Source organism: Cyclopterus lumpus, chromosome 23, assembly GCF_009769545.1.
Source record: "Cyclopterus lumpus isolate fCycLum1 chromosome 23, fCycLum1.pri, whole genome shotgun sequence".
In the NCBI taxonomy this organism is placed as follows: Eukaryota; Metazoa; Chordata; class Actinopteri; order Perciformes; family Cyclopteridae; genus Cyclopterus; species Cyclopterus lumpus.
The window spans coordinates 5,478,362-5,505,358 of record NC_046988.1 but is presented as its reverse complement, the minus strand read 5'-3'; the positions used below and the strand labels follow the sequence as shown (position 1 = coordinate 5,505,358).

The following is a 26,997-nucleotide window of genomic DNA, read 5'->3' as shown; positions in this document are numbered from 1 at the left end:
ATTGAGCAATCAAACCTTTCCATACCGCCTCCCTCTCGGGTTGATCTATCAGAGCCAATATAAAGCTGCGGTGGCGAGAGCAGGTCAGAACACGTCAGCTGACTGCGTATTGACAGAGCCGGTGCAGCTGCGGAGTCCCGTTCACTCCCTAATTCCATGAAATTAATACAGCTTCATATCACATGATGCCATAAATCTTGCCGGAAATTAGCTCCATAACCCTGGAGCGATGCAGAAGTGGAAACGTCAGTATGTGTGTGTGTGTGTGTGTGTGCTTGTGCACCGTGTCGATCCACCAGCACGCAGGGAAGCCCTGTTGACCAACCTGTCCGTATGCAAAGATCGTGGCGTTGTATCCCTCCAGGCAGCCCTCGATGAGGCTCTCGGTGCAGTGCGTGTAGATGCTCTCCTGCTGGCTGTCCATATCAAAGACGTGGTCATAGGTGAAGGCTTTGTCCTTCCCCAGGAACACCTGCGGCTCCCCGGGCATCACGTACGTGCAGATGTGGCAGCCCTCGATCTTCTCTTTGGCCAGCTGAGGGCGGATCCTAGTGGACGGAAGGGGACAGAGAGCGTGAGACTAGTAACTGGCGGGCCAAAACTCTAGCCTCCCGAACCTCCAGAGCGATTACCAAACCGATAAAGCTAAAGTTACATTTGAATTTTTAATTCACAAACTTTTCATATTTTCAAATGCCCATGGCAACTCTCTGGTCTGTGTGTGTGTGTGTGAGAGAAGGAGGCAGAGCGGAGCTGTCTGTGCATGCATCTGAAAGCCTGATCAAGAATTCTTCTCACGTTGTTTCACAAATTGACTGGTAGAAAGAAATGTATCGGAGTTCAAGACAGATAATATTTTCACTGAGCTGCAAGCAGATGAGTGCTGCTACTGTGCAGTGTGTGTGCGTGTGTGTGCGTGTGTTTGTAGGACCACGCAGTGCCAACACACCCTCCAGCAGCCCCCGTACACAGTACAGTGCCTTCCCTGTTCACGAGAGAGAGAGAGAGATCTGGGTAAACAGTCCCACCCTGGATTTCATTAAGGAATCACTCTGTTCAGTGCAAATAAACACACTGTTATTACATCATTTCCTCCCATGATGCACCTCCGCCTCTCACCGCTGAACTCACTGTCCACCTGAAGAGGAAGTGGGAATATTTGAAAAATGTTATGGAGCATTCAAATATACTAGAAATAATATTTGACATGCCTTTGGAAGGTGAAGAAAAAAAGAATAATTTCCTGCTGGCTGTGGATACATTTATTTCTCCAAGGCTACAGTCACCATGGAAAAAAAACAAAAAAAACAGGACAGCTGAGAATCTCAGCACATTATTGACATGAATGTCTGCTCCTGTTGCTCCCGGCTGGCAGGCATTCGATCTGAGAGCGTGTGTTAATGCGTGAAGTATGGCGGTTGCTCATAATAATAATAATAATAATAATAATAATGCATTTAATTTATATAGCGTTTTTCATAATACTCAAAGACACTTCACATAATTAAAACATCCTAAAAGCTAAAAATAAATAAATAAGAATAGCTCAAATACAGGTAAAACAAATAAAACAAATAAATAGGGACTTTCTGAGTCGCTCGGACCCTGATAAGAAAACAAACAATCACACATTAAAAGCAGTTCTGAACAGGTGGGTTTTGATTTGCAATTCGTAGACGGAAGCTCAACCTTTTTGTTGTCTCAAAATATATGTTTCGCAAAGATAGTGCCATAAATAATACATGTGCATACCACAAGGAAGTAAGCCCTTACGAAGGTTACTCATGTGTATTCCAAATGAGAAGTTTCAGTAAATGCAAAAATGAAAATAAGTAAAATGTGTGTCATGTTTTTTTTTTTACCAAAGTGAAATGTTTCACCCTCTGACATTACTCATTGGTGGCAGTCAATCAAAGCAACATTACAAAAGATTATCACTATCACTAACACTTAAGGATAAATGCACACAGGCTAAAACATGATAAACATGAACCAAAAGGGCGTCACTTTGGTGTATTCTAGGTCATCTAGGTATTCATAATCCTCGCAGGTTACCCGGAATAAAAGTCGTAAAAGTTAGTACTTGTGAATTTTGTCTTTGTGGCGGCAAATATAGCGCGGGTTTTGAGAATTGTCCCCCAAAATAAAATAAAAAACACAAACAACACATTGACTCAGCTACACGTGTACTTTATGTTTTGGTGTGTGCTGGCATGAAAAGAAAAGGCTCACATTTATGAGAACTTCTGAATGGCCTGAAAGGACAGTCTGTGTGTGTGTGTGTGTGTGTGTGTGTGTGTGTGTGTGTGACATCAGATCCCAGCTATTTAGCAGACTCTATCTGGGATTACAGCCCTGATGAAAAAAAAGAAAAGAGGACAGAGCAGGGAGAGAGGCCACTGGACCCTGGCTCGAGGAGAAACTGTACACCTGCAGAGCATTACTGTCAGCTTTGTGCTACGGGCAGCAGAAATACGTGCACATTTCATTTCCTTTCCTTTCCGGGCTGCTTTTAGCTTTTTTCCTTGGTCGGAAATATCTGGCTCAATAGTTGCCATGATTAGTTGTGAGAGCTTGTTTTTGTTGTTGTTGCTAAAAGCAGCTGCCTGTTGCATCTGTAAATGACGATGACAATGATGATGACGACGGCGATGATGATGATGAGAGCAGTGAGTGTGAACCAAAGCATTAAAGTTGTGAGCCTCAAAACCAAAACAATGAGCCGAAAAACACCTTTCAGATTCACACAAAGTCATTTCACCCATTGTTCACATTGAAATGTGAACGCTTTACGCGTTATAACCGTGTTTATTAAAACTGTACATGATCGGACGTCACTGGAACAGGCGGTGTGGTTGGGTCATCGGGCTGTGATTTAGTGGTCGGGCGGTTGAGGGCATCACAGGAGAGAATCCGCATTAATCCCCCTTGGCCACCTTCCCAAAACCTGACAGAGAGCCCCGACTGTAATCCAGGGCAACAATGGAGGCCCTCACTGCTGCTCACATGAAGGACATTAAGTCACTGTGTGTGTGCCATTGTTCTCTTTGGGAAATTTGAAAGAAGTGTAACGCAACGCCGATTCCGACATGAGACGTCAAAATCTGGAAAAATGTTAACATTCATTTTGGTTCATGGCAAGTCAACGGTCGCTCCACAGAAGAACCAAGAGAACAAGTCTGCACAACTGTCGCCCCATTGAGAATAAACGGTCGTGTTCGTCTCCACAGTGTGACGCAATGTTTGTCTTGTGAGCGACGTCCCCCGAGGTCCCCCATACAAAGAGGGACAGACGGGAGATAAAGAGAAGAGGAAAAAGAGAAAGAGACTTAGACATAGTGGTTACAGCCCAGACAAAACAATCATGGCAATCTTTGCATTAGGAGGCGACCACAGGCCGTCCAGCCAAACAGACCTATTATCTGTCCAACGATGGCCTTTCAACAGAACTAGGCCGTCGGGAGGAACTGGTTCAGCCCGGACTCAAAAGGGACCAATGTTTTAGACTTTCCAACATGCCTTGTTTTCATCGATGTACGCCGAGGAAACGAGACCGTGAGGAAGATTTACATCTTCTACCTGAGTCTTGTAATCTTAAAAATCCCTACAATTCTCGGTCATTACAGTAACTCTTAAACAAAAAAAAGGTGCCCGAGCTTGCAACTTGTGTTCTGACCGAAATGCTAATGTTTATCACGGTAGCGTTCTCTCAACGAGAACCCTGTGGCGCCACGTTGGTGTAGTGGTCTCGCGGGGGCACTGCGACTCCCACGTCGCTGCACGTTGGCATCGGAAAGCCGGTCTTGCACCAGGAAGCCCAGACAGATTCTGAGTGGAAAAATAAATGAAAGCACGCGGCCGCCTTAAAAAAATAGAAAGTCATTCTTAAGATACATAAATTGGTTTGTGCGTTTTTCTGATGGTGTCCAACGGATCTCGGGTGAATAACGGTCATCAGGGCAGAATGAACCCCTATGTTTGGAGTATTTCTTGAACGTGTGTGTGTATTCACAACTAATACAAGTCCTGGCATCACACGCCCGGGCTAACTGTAAACAGGTGAAGGATAAGCTCGGCGTGAGGCACGTCCCGCTGGTGTATTATTAGTGTGACCGAATGTAGCTGTGATTATGATCTGGCAGGCTTCACTCGGAGGGTTTCAACCCAAAACACTCGTTTTGTTCTCCTCCTGTCGGGATGAGGGCCCTTCAGCACTGTGGAGACTCACAGCCCTAATTCACCTTCTAGAGTGACACACGCAGGCTCCTCTCAGGCGGGGTTCTCCAGGAAATGTAACCGCTTCATCGGCCCTCGTTACAGTGTCAAGAAACTATTATTAATATTACTGATCAAATGACCCCCCCCCCTCCCCAGGTCCAAGGGGAAAACTTTTGTGTAATAACTGCTCAACACATTGATCTGCTGTGACAGTTTCAGCCTCTTTGAGGAGAAAGAATACTAAGACGTCCCAGAGTGGAGAGGATTAGAGAGATACTGTTACAGAGGGAGTTGTGGAGTATTTGCCAGGAGGCACTTTGCATGACAACGAAAAAAAGATGTGTGTTGCTGTTGTTTTTTTTTATCTCTTAAGTAAATACAAAATCCAGGAAGGATTTTGATGGATGGTACAGGAGGCGGCCAACCAACTCAAAAGAGTGAAAACACACTTACTGTTGTAGTTTACATTTGCACCCATGCTCTCAAAATGATATGCAACGTATGAGCAGCTCTTCAAGCAGTTCACTCGGAGATAGAGATGTCACTGATGTGAGGAGTTGAGAGTGAAGAGAGACGGTTCACTGCACCTTTCTCTCCACGTACACATATACCTATTCGCACCCATTATTACTGTGCACACAGAGGGGCTTTGTCAGCCTCTCCCCATGTGACGGGCCCCGTTAGGGCTCCTGCTCTCATTACTGCGATTACAGCGACAGCCTGAGAAACAATTGGCTCCTCGCGCTCTACCAGAAACAAACCCAGACATCACACGCCGTCGGTCTTGGTTTTGGAGGTGTCATACTGTGAAACTTTAGAAGGAAGTTAAACTGATGAAAAGTTAAAATCTCTAACCGGTTTAGGAATTGAATCTGCCACATATGATCAGATAACTCTGGTGGCGAAACACTGAAACACACAGCTACGCACACAAGAAAAAAAGTCTTGGGATCATCTCAGATCCTGATCCCGGCAATAAGAATAGATACACAATATGGATGCCCCTCTACAGTATATGAATGCTGACCTACAGCAATGATCAGCAAACAAGAAATGAGGAGACGCTGATAAACAAAAGAAAAGGAAGCGAGTCAGTCCATCAGCACACAGCTGCTGATCTCATCCTTCCTGAAACACAGGCGATCAAATGGCCTGCTGACATCACTGCTCCTGACGATCAGCCAATCAGATCACTCCCCAGGGATGAGGCCGCCCGCTGGTCTGCATCATCACTGGCAACAACAAAGCCTGACGTTTCCTTCATTCCTACCTACCGAAATCTAATCCTCTGTAATCTTATTTTTGGTTTAGTGTGGAGGGTCAAACGCCATGTGCAGGTGGCGCAGAGTGATTCAGCAGAAACCAGGAGGAACATCTGAGCCCACAAGACTCTTTTCTGCTGACTCATCGCCTGCCCTTATCTTGATTATTTTTATATTTCCCATTTAAAGTTCTATATCTATATCCCTGAACTGGCCTAATTTGGCATTAAAGGACCAGTTAATCCTATTATTCATAGAACATGTATAATAATTTATAATATTTAAAATAATATATATTTTGTATATTTCACATTAATATATATTTATTATATTAATAACACATTTATATTATTTATTTATTTTACACGAGCTGTCCAAAGCATCAAACAATTATTTCTACTTTACGAATGAGTTTTAAGATAATTGAAGCTTAAGGGAGACTCAAATGTGGCCTTAGTTGTGCAAACTGAGGCAAAGACGTGTCGGCACAAGTTGTCACACGCTCACGCACGTGCACACGTGCGCACACACACACACACACGCGCGCGCATGCACAATTTTATCATAAAAGAACTCTATTGAAAAGCTTCACTCTATTTGTAACACTGCAAGAACGCCTTCAGGTACACCGTCATGACATCCTTATATAACAATATGCGCACACGCACACACACACACACACACACACACACACCTCTTTTATAGTACATCGAGCAGCTGGTGCATATATATATATAAATATAATGTGTTTGTCTGTTGACCGCCGTCTAACGGCCGCCCAGAGCAAGAGGATGTGGGAGGAGACACAGAACTGATGGACAGATGGAGATAACAGAGAGTGGTCCTCGTGGACAGCGTTAAACCGTCCGTGCCACAATGAGAGACTACGGCTTCACCTCACTATGACTCAGCAGGACAGTCTTTCATTTGTCTGTCATGCTGCTCTTGACATTAAGAGCCAATCCATTGTAATCACTCCGTTCAGTGTTGTTCTCAAACCAGCCTTCAGCCTCGGAGCGGTTGAATACAGACAAACTATGCAGGAGATGAGGAGCAATCCCAAAAACGATTACAAATGAATATGCAGCACTTCGACTGAGGAGCCAGACAACTCTGAGCCACTGAACATGAACAATAATTAGTATAGTTTTAGCGTCAACTTAAAGCATTGTGAGTCGAGAGCTACTACTTCATGATTCATCTTCTTGTGATCACGGTCTTTGTTTATTGTTTTCAGTGACAAAATGTCAGGAAAAGGACATTTATATTTCTTTCTTTTTTCCTTGTAAAAAGGTGATAACGTAGTGACATAACTCAATAAAAACAAAATAGCAAATCACCATTTGGCCTCTTGCTTTTCTTAGTTTACTATAAAATCCACTAATTATATCCTGTTCATGTGTAGTGAATTCATCAGGAGTGCAGCAGGGACAGCTGCGTCACCACATTTGCTGCCAATCTAGTATCCGTGTTTGTTATTTATTGTGCCCAACCAATGTGGTTGTGAAGTGCTGCTCCACCAGTGGATTGGAATTATTTTTTTCCGACCAGGATGCGTACTTAATGTCACCCGCAAGGGGAGAAAAGTCACACAGGAAGCGATGGAGACGTACAACAAGGACCTTGAATCTGTGTTTTCTGTAATAACAGCTCGGCAGTGACGCCTCAGACGGCTTTTGGCAACGAGGCCAGGAAAAAGGTCAAGAGCGTGTTCTGCCGACTCAGGGTTTCAGTCCACCCTCCTCTCTTTCTCTTGTTGGGATGGCTGACTGACCGGTGTCCATTCACAGGGCCGTCGGAGCACACCCCGAAGCTTGAAAGGATCCGCGGTTACCACGGTGACAGCTGAAAACGAGCGGCCTCGGGGGCATTGTGACTGGTTCACTGACCACAGCTCTGTCCGCATCCTGGGTCAAAGGTCACCGGGCAGGAAGAAGGGAGAGGTCGACTGTGGCAGAGCATGGTGGCTGTCAGGAGAGGGCGTATGAGGATAACACACACACACACACACACACACACACACACACACACACACGCTTACTGAAAGAGCACAGTTCAGCCCACTCATCACACACACTCGGGACTTCAGATGAAGCGCCTGCTAAAAGCAGTGGAAACATGAGGGGAAGATGGCAAACAAAATGTGTTTTGCATTATGGTAGGAAGTGGAAAAACAAATGAGAATCTTTAATTAGTAAAAAGAAGGGGAAAAGAATCCATATTGAATTAACCTTCGCCTAGTTAGACAGAAGTTATTGAATAACTCAGTAAGAGCAATATCACATGACGGCAGCTGGCAGATGGCGTGCAGCATGCTTTGCTTTTGTGTCTCAGTTCACTCGAGTTGGTTCATGAATATTTATCCCGAATATGTTTGGACACAAACACACACACAAGGTGGGACTTGTGTCTGACAGACACCTGATACGAGCCCACAGAAGTTGGATGTTGGTGAAGGAGTGAAGTTGGTGACTACGTCTAGTGTGCGTTTCCCGGACGAACTAACATGCAAGCACATATGCGATGCGCAAGTGTACGCATGTAAAATAAAAGTGTACGAAACCGGATTCCTGCCCCTGCTGGCTCTTAATCATTCAAGCTGCACTTTAAGGATATTGACAAACCAATAAGACACACAAGTGGCTCCTTCAGGCAAAGTCTGTGACACGACGTGCTGCCTGGAATAAATGGTTGACTTCCTGTACTGTCTTATCGTGGAGTACGGGACGAGATAAACATGTATGTTAACTCGTGCACACGGATGGGATGTTGTGTGAACGACAGAGATCTGGAACACATTCACACAGGGGGACAGCCCAGTGAACACTAACGGTGTGTGTGTGTGTGTGTTTGCTGATTCATCCAACAATGTGCTACTGAAGTGACCCATCTGTACGCTGTCAGGCGTGTTAATCATCAAAACCACAGATGCCAGCGCAGCACACACTGACGACCCCTCAGGATGCGAGTATACTTCTGAAGAGCAAGTCGGCTTTTGAGTTATAAATCAGAATGACAAAAAAAAAAGAGTCCCAGAAAACCCCCTTTTCCTCTGTTCAGGCCCCAGACCCCCATTTCTTTCTTCTTCTGCCTCAAAAAAAAAGAAGAAAAAAAGGGATAAAGAAGCATTTCATCGCTCTGGACATGTTGGGATGGGGGATTAGGAACTTGTGAACAGACAGCATTAGCCTCACAGGCTGAGGCAGGTACTGGTTGGCAACCTGCAAGCTGATTACTGCAAACACACACACACACACACACACACACACACACACACACACACACACACACACACACAGCCAACTAAACTATTACAGAGCCTTTAAGATGCTGTGAAGTTTAAGTTCACCGCACGCTTTAAATAATTACAATGTTGCCACGGGCGATTAATCGAGACGAAAACACGGACAAAGGGAGGAAACCGGGGATTCAAGAGCAGACGGGAAGGTGTGGCCGACGAAGTGAGAATCCATGCAGAACCTAAAGAAAAGAAGTTCAGTTTTCTTAAGGGTCCGTCTTCGTCGATATCAACGATAGCATTTTTGCCACGACGTATTTCATAAAATCGTAAAATAAAAGTGTGTGATGGTGTGTCGGGTAATCGTGGGTTTTTATCGGAACCTTATCCTCCGACAACCTCTGGGAGTTCGTCCCTGTGAGCGACGCCCTTCACGCTACAGATGATGCAGATAGTCTTGGTATTCATTGCACCTGCTCGCTCCCCGGTGCGGCCCCACAGGACACCCGAGAGGAGGTGTCAAGGGGAACGTTATCAGCTCCGCCGGGGCCTCTCTTCTCTTACTCTGAGTCCAAATGTGTGCGGTTGTAAACGGCCTCCATGAGGGGGATGAGTGACAGAGCACTTTCAGGTGCCACGGCTCTGAACTGCTGACTCGACACCTCCAACCAGACCCTGACTCGGGAGTAAAGGTCTTCGTCGCTGCAGAGCAAGTATTGATTGTAGTCCTGTGGAATCACACTGGTTCAAAATGACCGATTGATTGATTGATTAACTCAAATGAAGGAGTGCCAACAACAACAACAACAAAAGAGGAATAGAAAAGGCAAACTACATGAGAGAATAAAGCAGTGAACAGCCGAGCAGCTATCAATAGAACTAAAAGGTGAAACCCAGCGAGCAAACAAGACAACGGAGCTCTACAAATAATGAATGAAGCCTGAGCTTTCTAAGGAGATACAATAGCAGGTAGTTTCTATTCATAGAGACAAACACACACACACCTTTCTGCAGTTGTGTGTGTGTGTGTGTGTGTGTGTGTGTGTGTGTGTGTGTTGGAACTGTTCTACAACAAACCAGAAAAGCAACATTCGACGAATGACATCTTATTGATGAGACTCTACGGCGCTGAAGAACCAGAGTGCATGATGGGATGTACTGGCCCAATATGGTTTATTATCTATGACAGAGAGGGAGAGAGACACTAAACACTGGAGTCCTGGGTCAAAGTCTGAATGCACAATAACAATCCGGGCAAGAGAGAGAGAGAGAGAGAGAGAGGGAGGAGAAACGTGATATGGGAACAAGCTTTTTGTCCTCTCGCTTCCACTGATCCAGTTCACATGACACACAGACACACACACACACACACACACACACACAAAAGCACCTGCCTCAGAGTATAGCTGTCGCTCTATTGATGTCTGGGGTCTTACTGTTCCACCACACTCTAGAAGCTCTTCTGAGAAACCCTGAAGTCTATGCAGCTCGTCTGCACATAGATTGTCCGAAGGGGGTCAAGGGTCAGAGCGGAGCAGCAAACACGCTGTTAAAATGAGACTCTGTTCTGCCTGCAGGTGACACACTGCTAGGGGGGAGAGCTCCGGTCTAAGCCCTCTCCATTCATGAATCCACTACACATGCAGTGCAGGTATTAACAAAAGAAGCTCATGTAATCATCATGTATACGCGCTGCACACTGTGAACCGAAAGTGCGTGAGTACGGAGGCTTCAAAATAAAAGCACGCTTGGAGACGGAGGGGTGTCGTTTTTAAAAGGGATGGAAGAAGAAGAAGATGGAGAAAATGGATTGATGGAACGGGGTGTCCGAGACAGAATTTTTTTTTAAAAAGCATGGACGACACGTGCACGGCTGTGGCAGGTGGGGGAGCATCTTCGGAAAGAGGAGGGTCTGCCGCTGCATCCTCACTTACCTCAGGGCGACGCGCACCGAGCTCTCATCCGGCCCGCCGCTCATGGTGGACAGTCCGAACGGTCCGCTTATAAATAGCTTGGTTTCCCTTGTTCTTTATCCTCTTACGAGACAAGAGGAGCGCCGCGGTGTGCCCGAGCGGGGAAAGCGCTTCTATCTCGAGCTCTCACCGCCTCCTCCTCCTCGCCATGTTGTATGAGATGGACCGGCTAATTCGGGTTTGATATTGGTTCTGGGGTTCCCATAATTGCCGGGGAACTGCGCTTCGGGATCCGCCGGTGGTCACCTCTCCAGAGGCATCGTCTCTGCCGCTTAGCCGGCGCAGAGAGTGACGCGCGCGCGCGTGTGTGTGTGTGTGTGTGTGTGGACGAGCTGGGATCCACTTGGCGTGCGACTCTCGAGACTGAGGACGTAATAGACTCCTCCTCCTCCTGAGCGATACCAATCCAATGGGGGGACAACCTGACCCGCAACTTAAGTGAATAAATAACAATAATGATAGTAATAGAAGTGTTGATGGATGGATACTATTATTTTTTCTGTATTCTTTAATCAACAAATAATTATTTTCAACTTCAGACGGTTTTTATTTAAAAAAATGTCAGGGATTTCATGTTTTGTCAGTTCTTTTCTTTTTATTATTCGTGATTTTATTTATTTTACATAATATATTTTATGGAAACATGCAGCCTGTGTCCGGTTCTATGACCACACATTATAATTTGGAGCCATAAAAAAATAATGCATGAACTATCAATAACTATAATACAATACAATTGTTTGTGTGCAATTGGATTATCCTTCTGATATTTCCAATTCAAATGACAAGATGACGCACTGAAGCTGTATGCAAATAAAGGATCATGGCTGCTATCTTGTGGTCAATTCTTGTTATTGCACTGTCGGGCTCATTGAGGTAATGTACCTTCTTCACCAGCAGATGGCTCTACTTACTCAATTGCTGTGTCAGAATTTCATACAACGTATTATTTGCATGCAGTATAATACTGTGTTTAAGCGTTGGGATGCAAAACATTTTCAAATGGCACCAAGCAATCTTGATTTAATGGGTGTTTTTTCCGTTCCATGTTTATTCTTATGTTTGCTTTATCTCTACAATGCTTCTATTAGTAATCCGTCAAATTTGAGTTGTAAGAGCACACAAACCACCTACTTGGGCTATAAATAACTTGACATTCAATGTTAAACATTCAAATGTGATGAAAGCCTCTAGCCACTCGAAGCACTTCATCATTTATTTGAAACTTCAAAGGGTCTGTTCCAGAAAGAGACAGTGAACAAAATGCACAAGGCCCATTTATTTCGAGGTTGCACTGTATTGTTTTTATTAACAAGAAAATACATCTTCATCTTTCAACATAAAGTGACTGTAGCACATGATTTTTGTTTATACAGATGATCTTTATGCCGATGTACCTCTCATGGTTCTAAGGTTAAAAGAATACAGATTCCTACACATGCACAATGAGATCCTAATAAAAGGAAGTTACAGAAATTAAAAAATATAAAACAGTTATACGTCTTGGAGTTTTGATTGCAAACTGTAATCCTGAAGTAATTACAAAGTGTAGTAATCCCTGGCTTTGAGAACGACTGTACTCGGGGTCATGCTCTTCATTTTCCTTCTTATTATCCCACACCATGTACAGTAAATCCCAAATCAAACACCACCACATGGCTCTGATAAAAAATAATGTCACATGCACTATCGACACTATCATAAAAACAATCAATTATCAAACCAGAGGGGAACCTGTATGAACTGACCACGTGTATTCATTGTCTTCATAATCTTCACAAGAGATGCTTTATCATACATAATGGATACATTCAATTGATTACTTACAAAAGGGGAGCTAAAAGGGGAACCTTTCAGTATCAAAGTTGTGTCAGTTAGGGCGTCGTGGGCCACTAAAGGCCGAACTTCACTGGGAAGTCAGTCAGCCATCTTAACTGGTCTCTGGAAGGGGGTAATAAATAATGAGGTGCCATGATCGAAGATAAAAATCAATAGATATTTTAATTTATTTTCTATCTTGTAGTAAGCCCAGAACCACCTCCAGACATGAAGACACAGCAGTATGCTATCAGATACAAGCGTCACACTAACAAGCTAGTTAGCACAAACGGAAAACTAACTTGTTGATATTACAAACGGGTGAGCAAACAATGGCCCCCTCTACCCTTCTTCTGTGCAGTCTGTGCTACAGCCACGCATACGGAGCAACACTACCACTCCTTTTGACGTTGAGTAAATACAATATTGACCCTCCTTTAAACGCCTGTTCGTTGAACTCCTAAAAAAGGCAAATATCTGGCTATTTAGCTTCAAGCTAAATGTTTGACTTGCCCCATGTTCACTAGCTAGCTAGCGTTAGCTGTGGCTTGACAGGGTTCCGTACTGGGCTTCAATATTCATTAAAGAGAACATCCAGCATGTTTATTTTTATGCAAATCAAACCAGAAAAATAGATTTAAAAAAAAGAAAGAAATTAATGTTGGCATGCTGAAGCATGAATGTGAAGCATGCTGGGGAAAATGGCACCTCATCATTCATTGTCCAATCCTTTTTAAAGACAAACTAGTAGTATTTCTGACATCTTGTTTTAGTATTAAAGCTGCGGTCATGCCTGTGGACATCAGACTCGGTCTGCTCTTGAGCTGACCTCGTGTTTCGGTGTCACTTGACGGACTCGTGTGTCATTCAGCGGCTCGTCTGGCCTCCTGTCAACCGAGTCGACACGAGGAGAACTTAGTCCAGGTGGTCACCTGCAGGTGCTGACACGCTGACGGAGAGGCCCGCCAGTGTGGCGAGTGAAAGCAAAATTCTAAAAAAAAAATTTTTTGCAGTCCAGATTATAATACTAGACCATCAGAGAGCATTACAGTTACTATTACCCCTAAAGATAATAAAGGGGTGCATTAACATTTCTATTTTTAATAGAATAGTCACATTTGGTGGTGGGGGGGAAATCTACATTTGTCCTTCTGTAACCTAGCAACCATCATCCTGAGCAGAGCAGGGCTGCATCCAAATGGACTGCTCACAAAAAGCCAAAAGGGGAGGTGGCAAAAAGTCTCAATGGAGCAAAGAGGTTGCACTTTGGATGCAGCCCCAGTTCAGACTATCAAAAGGCCTGAGGGAGACATACTCAACTATTTACATTATGAGTGCCATAGCAAAGCAGTTGACGCAGGTGCATTTACCTAAAACCGGTACTCATTTCTCTGCAAACAATAAAGGAGCCAAACCTGTGGTTTGAAAACACAGCGGTGCACTCGTTTGCATTCTGCTGCCATTGATTGTCCGTTCTCTGTCAACACGGTCATGGCGGCGTGCTAACCAAACAGAGGCATAATAACAAAATAGTGGCGTTTCCAAAAAGTGAGATGACTTTGAGTCATGTGTGTTGTGCAAATACATTCAGATTTAACCATAATAATGTTCCAAAAGTGCTTCCACGCATTACATTGGCTCAGTAATGTACTAAAAGAGGGTGCGTAGAAGAGAGAAATGCTATTTTGCTTCTAAAATGTGTTTCTTTAGGCCTAATTCAATGCATGGAACCTCAAAAAAACTCCATAAACCATAATCCCCATCAGTTTCCCTCAGTACAATCTGGGTGGCAAAACTGCCTAACTGTACTTTTCCTCACTCTTTAAGCAGGACACAGGTCTGAACCACGAAAGGAACACACTGTGAAAGCAGCCACAACCACAGCTTAAGAACCACCACATGAGAACACACAGCTTCAGCACTTGTTTGTTGTTGTTGTTGTCAATAAGAACAACAATTATGCTCATATAACAAATTGCAGATTTCACAGTATTACAACTTCAGGTGAGTTGCTGGTAACAAACTCGTAGGCTGAATGAGGAAAAAGCTAACAATGGAACCAATTTCGTTCCTGTGCGTACCAAGATGAAGGCCGCCATTAGCCACGAGGTTACCAACCTGCTGTGTCCTTGAGCCAAAAAGTAAATCCCCACCTGCCTGACTTCTAACTGTACTACTACTGAATATTAGTGGGAATACACTAATTAGGTCGAGCCCAGTAAGACCTCATACATTTGTGGAGTCGTTATCAGTGCACTTAAAACACACCACGTGATATTTAAAGATAATCCAAAATGTTGATCAAAATATTTCTCACAGCGTCCTCAAATTGTGTCCTTCGAGTAAAATTAGCATAACGTGTCGGCCCATTGTCCCGTGGCAGGCTCAAAAGGACCCGCAGAGCACTGCTGACAAAGCAGAGTCCCAGCATGCATCTGGCACACACAGCAGACACACAAGGGTGTTTTGTGTCAACACGGGAGGGGGTGGGGTGGGGTCTGGGGGGCTTCAACAGGTGGATGATGCCTGCACGCGTTACGTAGTCTGAATGGCTACCTGACCGTCCATGAACAGTATATGTGGGGCTATTTATAGACCGGACTACCGGGGTCGGCTTGCTCTTCGCTCCTCTTCTTTTGAAGAGGGCCTCTGGAGCTGACTGTGTTTGTTTAATAAACCAGAAATCCATAGTACTGGAATCATGATCGCTCTGAGAATAGACCCCCCCTCCCGGTGCAACTGAGCCCACATCTGTGGCTCAAGGGTCCCAACAAGGCCTCAGATGAGGTAAAAGGAGAGGGATTGCACTGCGACTGGACACACTAAAATCAAACAAAGGCATACTGTGACATCATGAAAAAAAAAATCTCGTTTGACCTCTCAAAAAGCAAGAGGTAAACATTAAGTTGAGTAAAAACTAAAATCAACTGCTAAATTATGACAAAATGTGGATCCTGCACTACCCAGTACACTGGGTGTGGAATACTGCTGCGGACATAATTAAGAGTTTCTACATTAAAAGTCTTCCAGCTAAAATGCAGCTATCACCTCATTTGACTGTGAGCTACCACAACAAACAGAAACAGCCCTCTAAAAGCAGATTAAAGTGCTATCAAACAAACAAACAAATAAATTATCACTTTTTTTTTCTTTTTTTTTTTATCCGGTTTGATCCTGAAAAGGACGTGCGCTAAAAACCAAACTTCTAAAAAGCTACAGCTGAGTGTATGCCCGCCTGTGTGCAAGAAGAGGGGGATAATACTTGTGAATCCACTCCACTCTCCCCCCGCCACCTCTCGGGTTGGAGGAGAGCAAAGGAGGGATTAAAAAGGAAGAGGGAGAGCGAAAAAAAAAAGACCGGCGTTAAGAGCCTCCCTCGCTTTAACAGGAGGGGCTCAGAGCGAGATAGAAAATATAAACAAGCTAAAGAAAAACTGAGCCTGAAGATAAAACCAACAAACCCCCGACGGATTTCTTATTCTTTCATTGCCTCTTTGTCCCCCCCCCCCCCCTCCCCTCACCCACCCATTGATTCTTTTCCCCTCAGGGCCTCTTCTTGCCCCCCTGCCCCCCTCCCTTCCTCTTCCTCTCACTCCTCGGCTGTTTTGAGGACAGAGTCGTCCCCCAGGATCTTGCAGAGCTCGTTGAGGCGATGCTGCATCTCGGGAATGCCGGCCAGCTGAGTCTCCAGCCGCTGCTTCTCCTCGGTGAGGGAGAGACGCGTCGCCGTGTCCAGCTGCTCGAAGCGCCAGCCTCCCTCCCCGTCGAACTGCAGCAGGTGTGTGTGGTACTTCCTGCGAGGCGAAGAGAGGGCGGACTTGAAGAGGGAAACGGACCAGCAAGTGTGCCTTTCAGCAGTTTCGTGAGAAAACTCAAAAGAAGTTTCTCCCCACCAATACAATCAATACAATCTGGACTAGAAAATCCTCTGCGAGCCGCGTCTTACCACAGGGAGGGTCTGTGTGTGATGGAGAGCAGAGAGATGCCGGCGTCCTTCGCAGCCTGGAAGATCTTCCCCTCCACATCGATGCTCACGGCGCTGGTGCATTCATCCAACAGCGCATATTTAGGCCTGGTAAACACGGGGGACATCGTTTTAATGATCGCCGCGAGCGACTAATGAGATTGGTTAATTAGCGAGATCATTCGAAAATGATCGAGTTAAAAAATGAACCACTGTTAGCTTAAGGCTTTAAGACAAAGGCTTTGATAAATATGACACGTAGATGATGAATTAGTGGGAGCCGGGCCTCACTTGTGGTAGAACATGCGCGCCATGCCCATCCTCTGCTTCTCGCCTCCTGACAGCACGTCCTTCCAGTCCAGCTCAGCATCCCAGCCTGAACGCGAAAGAGGACATGACACAACCACAGAAACACTGAATTAGAATGTAAACAGACAGGTTATACAGATGCTTCATTGAAGCTGTCATACCAGCTGTTATTATAAAGGAGAGGAGGCTCACAGCATACGAGGCAAGATGTTTTCTTTAAATGGTTTAACCAGTCTTCAAAGACTTAACAGGAAATGGAGCGACGCTGTATTGCATGTGTTCCGTCTCCCTCGACAGATGATCTGTGACTGCCAAAAAATGTGCGAGTTCAATCACATGCGCGCTCAGGAACCTTTTCTCAACTCTTTCACAGTGCAGCCATTAATACGTTAAACCCCGTTTTGCAGCTCCGCAGAATGCTCGGCTCACAACAATAGGCCTGTTTGTTTAGTAATGAGAGGAGAGCGGCTGCCAATTAATACCCAGGTGTGGTACACATACATAACCTAGTTTGTTTGATCACAAAAAAGCACCAGCCCAGCGGCTGGGCAGATCAGTTGTAAAGAGGGACATTTGTTTGGAAGCATTTCAATGAACAATCAATCAATAATGTAGAAACCTTAACGCTGAAAGAAGAATACATACATTTGGCATACTGTCGACGACTGAACCGTCAAGTAGTCAATGTGATACGTCTGAGTGTACGTCAAGTTGTTGTGTCGAGCTGATTGTTATTCGTGTCGGGTGGGCATTTGGTCAATTTGGACAAGTTTATGGTTATTCTGTCCACACAATGCTTAATTTGCCTCGTGGTTATTTTTACTAGACGATGGTTGGTTCTTCCACGATAGTTCATTGGTCTGGTTTTGTCCAGCTGTTTGGTTATTTGGTCTGGTCTGTTTGATGGCCTGCTGAACCTGCTGCCACCGCGACCCAACCCCGGATAAGCGGGTGATAATGGATGGATGGATGGATGGATGTTTGATGGTTGGCTTGTCTAGTTTAAGGAGGGTTTAAGTTGTCAGAAAGTTATACCTGAGCTATTTTAGTTTTTTCTTAAATCTTCAATCTCCTATTTTCTGCTCAAAACCCTCCGTAAATTGCCTACATTACTGCCCTACCTCCTTCTCTGGTGACAATGTGGTGGAGGTTGACAATGTCCAAGATGGTGTCCAGGTCCTTGTCACTGACGCCTTTGAAAGCCATGTCCTCCTCCGAGTCCGGGTAGATCACCTGGTCCCGCAGTGAACCCATGGACATGTATGGCCTAAAGAAACACACACACACACAAATACACACACCTTATCCACTGAGTGTTTCCTTGCTAACCCTTAATTTCATTAAGGGCTTCACAAGCGTGAATGTGTGTGTGTGTCTGTTGTATCCGTTACAGCTTCCAGGTGGCCCTCTCATCCCGTGTATGAAATATTCACGCTCTGCGGGGGGGGGTTAGCAGGGAGTCTGCAGCTCCGAGCAACCGCGGGTAAGATTACGTTTGATGGTTTGTGTTCGCTTCAGTCCTCCTGCTACTTTAATGGAGGCTTAATCGCTCATCCTGACACCGCGATCATCCTCGTGTGGCGTCAATACGTGTTTACGTTTCGGGTTATTTGTGGCTGCAGTAAACAAATGTTTTCATCAATCAATCAGCGGATTATCGTCTCTTTTAGAGAAGCTTACGATTGATTGTATGACCTAAAACACAGGAAGTAGAACACTGATGATACTGAAATTACTGCGATGGCGGAAAAAGTACAACAAAGAAATGATTGTAATTGAAGGCATTTCAGGCCTTTTCTGGATGGTAAATATTTCACTGTGGCCAGAGCTTTGGTTTCTCTTTGTCGGCCACACACACACACACACACACACACGCACACGCACACGCACGCGCACGCGCACGCGCCTTGTTACAATGGATTAGATTACTACTAGGGCTCACCAGTACAATAATGAATCCCTACAGTTGTTGTATTACAACTCACCTCTGTGGGATATTCATAAAACAACATTTTATTTATTTATTTATTATAAAAACAGGTGTATATACCTCTGAGGGATGTAGAACAAATGTTGGGGAGAGGGTTTGTAGAGGCGGCCGCCGTAGACCGGCCACAAGCCGCTGAGGATCCTGAACAGAGAGCTTTTCCCACAGCCGTTAGGCCCCGTGATCAACAGGTGCATGCCCTCTTCCACCTGAAATAAAGAATAGAGAATATATTCTTTTACGGAGAGTCAAACCACAGTATAATAGAGACAACAATAAGACATAATGCCCCGAAAAGGATAGGAAGCATCAGTGGGCGTGAAGCTTATTGACAGACATCATATGACTACTTCACATTATACGCAGGAGATCAGAGATGACAACACAGGAAGAGTGGAAACATATCTCAGAGAGAATACACAGCTGTCCTCTCTCTGAAATTGAACCAATCTGAGCTTTAGCTTGAAGTCCCACTTTTGGGAGGTATCCTGAATGCCTCTAGTTCACCTGCAGCTAACAGGGTAGCATAGAGTGTGTTTCTCAAGCCGTCACACAATGTTCACTTATGCATTCACACCATGAGGCAAAAAGAGGGAAGAGCTGAGCATCTGGTGCATGACCTTTTTAAATAATAGTCTGAAACTTGTGGGCATTAACAGAGACTCAACAGATTCCCCTGCTATCTACCAGCTCAATGTCAGCAGGTGTATAAACCTCAACCAGCACTCACAACCAGGCGGGGGCAGCCTTGGCTGAGGTCAGATGGCATGAGCTGCAAGCGCTAGTTAAAAAGCCGTACTCTTTTCTAGAACTAAAGGACATGTTCAAAAAGTGACACTTCACTCCTTTGTCAGCATTGGTCTGTAATGTTAAGCTTCGCGATATCCTCCGGCCCAAAAAGGGGGAGGGAACACATGGTTCAAACCCGCAGGGTGGATCTGTTTCCTAAGGAGACCACAGAGGACCCTTCAGAAATGGTAATAAGCTCCACACGGACCAAAACAACCCTCGGGGAGTCGGAGTACATTTCGGAGAACAGCCGAAGCTGAGCACCTGCAAACACATCCGTAAACATGAATGGGTAAAAGAGTGCAGCTATGAAGCGACATGTCAAGAGTACAGAAAACCGGAGGAGACGAGAGCGGAGCGGTCTTACCTTAACGTTCAGACAGGACACTACAACGTCCCCGTTCGGCGTAATAATTGGGACATTCTCGCACACGATGCCATTGTCCACGTCGATCACTTCACCTGAACACGGAAAAGAAAAGAGAAAGACGGAGAGAGAACATTAGAAGGACGCTGAATGAGAGCAGAAGTTGAGGATTAGACTTGTTGATCCATAAGCATGGATGTGAATAGGATAATAATACATAGTAGGAGTTATGAGGTTAAAAAAATAACCTCTTTACCACTTATGTCTGAGCTGAACTGCGCTCTCTAACAGGAGTTTTGTTCTGGGGTCAAACAAGTGCAATATTCCAACCTTTGACCTTGATACTGAGGATTGTGTGTAATGTCATACCTCTGGTGATCTAGAAATGTATTGCGCTGATGCAAGTTGCCCCAGATAAGAGGTTGGCTCATTGCCCAAACTTTGAATAGAAAGTGTGAAAAAGGAATTGTGGAGAGAAAATAACTGGTGGACGTCACACTGACATGAGTTGGTGTTATTCAAGTTCAAATAATGTAATGTGACTAACCGACCAAAGCCACAAAGTTTGCCTAACATAGCAACAGTAACCAAGTGTGTGCGGTGACCATTTCTCTCTTTTGATGTCGAGGCGTGCATACAGCAGATCGGGCCTACCCTTTATCTCCAGTGGTCCATCTATGTGCATCTCCGGCTTGCTCTTCTTCTTTGCTCCGGTCGTGGCCGACAAAGTGGAGCGCTTGTAAATGCCCCTCTGGACCTCCTCAAAGACCAAAAACATGTTGTGGACCCGTGCGGTGTAGCCTGCCAGCTCTGTCGCCTGTTCCCAACAAACACAAAAGGGCCACCACAGGCTAAGGTCAGAGTCAGAGGAATATTAACGCAACCCAAGATAGGATCAGATTATGACACAGGTCACGGTCATGTGCAGAAAGAAAGTCACTGACTGTGTGTGTGTGTGTGTGTGTGTGTGTGTGTTTAAATGGGTATTTGGAGAAATTGGAGAGTAGACCCACTCATTTGAATAGTCACTACAATATGAGAAAATATATAATAATAATAATAATAATAATAATAAATCGAATCTACTGTATATAGCGCTTTTCAAATCACAGAAAGACGCTACTGTATATACACACACACACATATATATATATATATATCTATATATAGATATATAGATATAGGTGACACCTAAGCTAAAGGCAATGGATAAATGATGGAAATAGTTAGCTTAAACTTAAAGTAAGGACTTGTTAGCTACTGTTAGCTAATAATAATGGCGAGCTAGACGGTTTAGATAATTAGCTTAAAGCAATGAATATTTTTTATTTTTTTTAAATAGTTAACTAAAAATAATGGATAGCTAAATGGTTGAAACTGTGAAATGTGATGGATACATTGCTGAAACAGTTGACTAAAAGTAAGGAAAAGTTTAAATGGACGGCTAAATGACAGAATTAACAGTTAGAATAGTTTAGAAATAATGGATAAATAGCTAAAATAACTGAACGTAACGGTTCAATTATATCACAAAGGCGGGGAACCACCGCTTTAGAGTGCGTTAGTGTGCACACAACAGTGTTTAATAGTGCGGTACAAATATGCAGCGAACTGGCTGCTGCTGCTGCTGCTGTGGATTTGCCGTTTGGATTGTATACTGCTCTTGGATCAGTTATAATCTCTCAGAGTTGCAAGTTCTTCTGTGTTTGTTAACAGTTTGTAGGCTGAGCACGCATACCGACACCCACGCTGATCTGAAAAAACTGCTATACATAATGTGTGATGGCCTTTGAGAGATGGGTGAATGAAAAAAATACATTCACAGTTATACAAATTATGATAAAACAAAACATGTCAAAATATAAATCACATTTATAAGAAGGCAATGGTAAAGATAGCACAAAATGACGTAAATAAAACCCAGGATAAACATAAAATGCATTAAGGAATGAAAGGAAACGGAGATAGATAGATTAATTTATCAGCAACCGGCTAAACAACATAAACAGGGAAGAAAAAAAGAACAAAAATGAAATAAATCTCTCGCTTTAGTGCTGCACCCTGTGGCGAGACAATGCAGGCTGTTGACACAGCTTGATTAGCCAACCACAAATTAAATGAAACCTGTCCAAAAAGGGAGTGACGAATAAAGAGAAGGGCGGAGGATTGATTTTGTGTTCTTATAACAAAATGTATTTTTTAAAAAAGGTGCCGAATATATTTATGGTTAAAAGAGCATCAACAGCATAACAGTATTCTAGCAGGATCAGCAATTATGAAACATGTATTGAAAAACAGCATTGCCACTTTTGTCATGAGGAGACAGGATAGATGTTGTCGGATTTGTTTTTAAAATTGAACTTCTCCACCGTTAAATGTGATGACGGGGTTAAACGGAGCGCCGCGTGGTACTTTTCTACTTCCTGTTGTCAGCATGGATCTGAAGATACAAAAAGTAGTGATGCAGCAGGGTTTTCTCACATCGCTTTGTTAGGCTGTTATCTCCAAACAGATCTCCACGGCTGCTGGAAATAGATCCACTGCTGAAAGTAACTGATCATCACTTTGATAATCAATCATCTTATCATTGATAACTACTTCACATATGCATGGAAATGAAATTTACAGAGACGGCTGCCTGATTTACAACTCCCACAAGCCAATCACCATCAGTACTTTGTCTCCTGTGCAGCTTTACTCTACTGAACTATTGTCCAAACACAGAATAAAGTAATATAATTACTGGACTACTGCCCTACTCTGAAATGATTGGGATCCATCATCCATAACATCTGACCAGTCCTGACTTAAAAAGCACATGCTGCAAAGGAAAGTGAGAAAGAGATGCAGAAAAGCAGGAAAGAGCAACAGATTATTCACAGCTTGGCTAAGCCCTACGGGACACACAAAAAGGTTTCCGTGTACATTTTTCCCCCATGATTAGATCTAAAGGTAACTTAACACATGTTCGAGGAAAAACTTTACCCAAATCTGAACTACGCTCCAGTGAATGAAAAATTCCCTTTTGTTTTGTTTTAATGAAGTATGCGCAAACGGATTCCTCTCAAGACAAACGTGTTGCTCTTAAAACAGCTTTCGCAGTAAGAGTATCTTGCAAAGCTTTTTGTCAACCAGTCGTTAGGGATTTTGAGACCCTCTTTTGCAATTGTTGATTGCCAACTTTTAACCCTGAAATAAAGAAAAAAAAGGAAGAAAAAAAACAACAACAATAACCACAGAAAGCGAAATAGGGAGAAATCAAACGAAGAACAAAAGGAAAATCTGAGTCTTCAAGATGAGTACACGAAGTGGGCCGTCGCAGGGCCACCTGACCGCTTGCACAAACAACAAACAAACAAATACACATACACCGCCTTGTTACACAGGTGTGTTTGGAGGCGTGAGCAGGGCATGCAGCTTGAGGAATGTGATGCCTGTTAAGTTGCACGCTGACACAGCTCTTGGCCTTGCGTGTGGAGTCTTGCTGGCTGCTGCACACGTGACAACAACACTGCACACGACACACACATACATACACACAAGACCGGAGCCGAAAGGCAGGCTAAAACTAGTATCCTCCAGGGACACTGCTCCGAGCCAGAGACTTTCAAAGAAACTTCTGTCCCTCTGCCACAGACGCTGCAGATTACCCAAAAGCAAGGATTGCCTGTGGGTTCTGTAAAATCGGGCATGCGTGTGCGTGCGTGTTTTGAGAACACCTACTCGCACTTAAGGAAGCAGACAGCAGCCCGCTAGCACTTTTAAAAAAAAGATTCTGATTCTTCCTCTTCCCAACACAGTGTGCTGCAGCCAAATCCTCTTATGGACCACAAAATGCAGCCAGAGAGAGAGCGAGAATGCATGAATGAGTCTTGCTATTTTTGGGGGGGTGGGGGGTGGGGGATTAAAATGCAACGAGAGATCAGGGATTTGGCCCTCGATGAACGAGGCCTTTCATTTGGTGATTCTTCGCTCTTTCAGCCAGGACTCGAACAGATTCCGGTGCATGCATGGTGAGCGTCACACGGGTGAGAGATGGCTGCACGGTGCGCGTCCGTCGATCATTCGGCCAAGCTGTGCATTCACACTGACTGCGAGGGGCCAGATGAGATCATACAAAAAAGGCTTTATTTTGAATGACTCCCTGTATCGCTGTGGGTTTGTTCTGTAGCCTGTATGTGTACATTTGCAGAAACCAACCTTTATAATCATAATTACTTTTGTGTTGCTTTTAAGTATTGAAGTGTTCGTGTGTAGAAGTGTTCCATTGTGAACTTTGAAGTGGAAAGAGGGAAATCCTCGTGAGCACAGGCGGAGAGAGCTCCCATCGTACTAACGAAGGACACAAAAGACACGCAAAAGTGGCATCAATTTCAGCCAGCCATGTCCTCACCTCTTTGTAGGAGGACATGATCCTCTCGATGGCGTCAGCGCCCGAGGCCAAGAGGTTGCGGGCGGTGGTGAAAGCCTCCGTCCTCTCGCTCACCATCACATGCGTTTGCCCGTCTGCTGTTTCTAGAGGGAGACGAGAGGGGAGAGAATGAGACAAGCGGGTTGTAGCTCTGCATCTCTGTCTCGTGAGCCCATTGACCACGTACTCTCACACGTGTACCTACGAGCATGAGAAGGCCATGGAAATAAGCTATTTAAATATCAGCAGTAGTGCTTATCGACGCACAAAGGGATTCAGTTGTAGCTGTATTTTTGGTGTCACCGGGGAGGTGTGGGAGGCGGCTACTGCTCTCGCACATGCACATCAGCCCCTCTGGTTGAGGAGGAAGCAGAAGCTGTTTTAGTTTAGACAAATGCTGATGACATGTTGTGTGCCCTGTGAAGTGTGCATGACATATCCATCATATCCAGGATGTAATGATAAAACCATTATAGGGGCGTTAACATTTTTACAGCTGGTTCTCTCAGATACACACAGTTTTGGGGCACCTTCAGGCCTCCTTACTGTTGTCGGCGAAGCCGGTCGCTGTGATGATCGGCACGGCCACCATGACGAGCCCGCAGGCGCTCCACACGTACTTCATGAGGAACTGCTCGACCATGATGTACCAGAGACGCTTGGACAGGATCAGGTGCATCTGGTCAGTCAGGGCCCGGTAGCACTTCTGCAGCTGACGCATCTCCACCTGCATGGGATCAACGCATCACACACACACACACACACACACACACACACACACACACACACACACACACACACACACACACACACACACACACACACACACACACACACACACACACACACACACACACACACACACACACACACACACACACACACACACACACACACACACACACACACACACACACACACACACACACACACACACACACACACACACACACACACACACACACACACCACACACACACACACACACACACACACACACACACACACACACACACACACACACACACACAATTAGACTGAAGTCCTCACCGACTGGCCTGATTGTGTATGATTATCCATCTGATTACACCCAGGTATAGGTGTTATGACATATGAACCCTGGTATTGAATGCGGGCCATTGAGATAAACTTCATATCTCATGTTTATCACTTGTGGTAGTGCAAAGGTTGGAATGGAGGGCAACAAAATCAATAAGTAGGTACAATGTCATATTTTTCTAATACAGTTAACCAATCCATGTAGTCCAACATAAATGTAATGTAATGTCTGTCATACTGGAATATGGATCCACCTTTGTGGTTGTGTGTACTGGTCACAATTTAATACCACCACAACCTTGCCATAACTTTGCTGCAAAAGCTGCCAGCTCAATATTGCACACGTCCAGACCGCATACCTTGTGTCCCCTGTAGAAAGCGATCTCCTCCGCATTCGCAATGATCCTGGAGTGAACATAGCGCAGGTAGCCCTTCCTGTGAGCCTCCTCGGCCACCAGCTTGCCGAACTTGGGAGAGCAGGCACGCAGGACCTTGGCCGTGATGAAGACCACAAGCCCCGCCAGCAAGGTGGGCCCGCTGGCGTTGGCCCCCCTGGACCTGGCGGTCCGTATCAGCGTGTAGGAGGTGAGCAACACGTCCAGTATCGGCTTGGTGAGGTTCGAGTAGAGATGGGCCACCGACTGGGAGAACATCATCACGTCCTCCGTGAGAGACTGGTCCGGGTTGGCGAGCCTCCCGTCCATGTTGCTGACTTTGTAGTAGGTCTGATCGGTGAAGTAGGTCCGGTAGGCATGGTCCACCAGCCGGGTGCGGAAGGCCAGAGCCAGCTTGCACTCCAGGTACCGGATGACGCTGTTGACGAACGTGGCCGGGATGGCGATGAGGAGCCATTTCATCAGCTGGAAGATGAAGCTCTTGGGTTCCTTCTCCACTATCGTTTTGACAATCTTCCCGTCCAAACTGGCCACGTAAATAGACAGAAACGTCCGCGATATGAGCGCCACCGAATGCACGCAGAGCAAACCCAGCTCCTTGGACACGAGATTTGGGAAGAGGATTTTACCAAGTTCGAAGATCTGCTTGAAAAATTCCGCATTTACCCCGGGGGATGCTTTCTTGTGCTGCGTCTTTGCCAAACAGGTGGAGCCGTTCTCCGGCTTTGAAACCCGGCGATTACTCCCGGGGTCTTTGTTGTTGCCGAGCTGCCTGCGGATGATGGGGTACAGTGTTTTGACGCCGTAAGCAGCCGCCGCGAGAAACACGGCTCGCTTCGCCGCAGCCGTGCGGTCCCATTTTACTTTGGACACCGCATCGAGGATGTTGGACATTGTTTAAACGTTAGTCGTCTCTGCTGGCGATCCTCGCGCTACCCATCCCCCAAACCCGACTCACCGCGTCGACATATAAAGAGAGACGGACTTGTGGTGGTTGGATTGGTATGAAGCGAGTCCGAAACATGTACCGCTACATCCTGTTCTTTTCTGTACCAGTGTCAATAGACAGACGACACTCCGTGTACTTCCGGTTTGTAAATGTCAAAATAAAACTCAAGGTCAACTTTCCCCACCGTAGGAGGATACGTGGGCCGCGCCATTTGACGTGGGGGTTTATTTTGATACGTTATTTCGCCTAACTTCCGGA

General features: G+C 45.0%; 2 protein-coding genes across 3 annotated transcripts in view; both read right to left on the bottom strand.

Moving 5' to 3' along the window:
• The window catches only part of LOC117726233 (kinesin-like protein KIF21A), a 28,934-nt gene extending 17,872 nt beyond the window's left edge, over window positions 1-11,062 (bottom strand). For both annotated transcript variants that reach the window (XM_034526385.1, XM_034526386.1), the window contains exons 1-2: window positions 10,653-11,062; window positions 326-548 (exon numbers count right to left, since the gene is read on the bottom strand). In XM_034526385.1, the coding sequence (XP_034382276.1) occupies window positions 326-548; window positions 10,653-10,696 (267 nt within the window). In that variant the 5' untranslated portion in view covers window positions 10,697-11,062. The remainder of the gene's footprint in view (window positions 1-325; window positions 549-10,652) is intronic.
• A 912-nt stretch (window positions 11,063-11,974) lies between these two features.
• On the bottom strand, window positions 11,975-26,996 carry LOC117725951 (ATP-binding cassette sub-family D member 2-like). Its single transcript, XM_034525860.1, has 10 exons — window positions 25,755-26,996; window positions 24,883-25,063; window positions 24,319-24,440; window positions 20,580-20,742; window positions 19,926-20,020; window positions 18,833-18,978; window positions 17,904-18,049; window positions 16,765-16,849; window positions 16,456-16,581; window positions 11,975-16,303 (listed from the first exon to the last, which is right to left on the bottom strand). The coding sequence occupies exons 1-10, from the start codon at window positions 26,682-26,684 to the stop codon at window positions 16,099-16,101; spliced, it is 2,199 nt and encodes a 732-aa protein (XP_034381751.1). The 5' UTR covers window positions 26,685-26,996; the 3' UTR covers window positions 11,975-16,098.
• Window position 26,997: the final 1 nt, after the last annotated feature.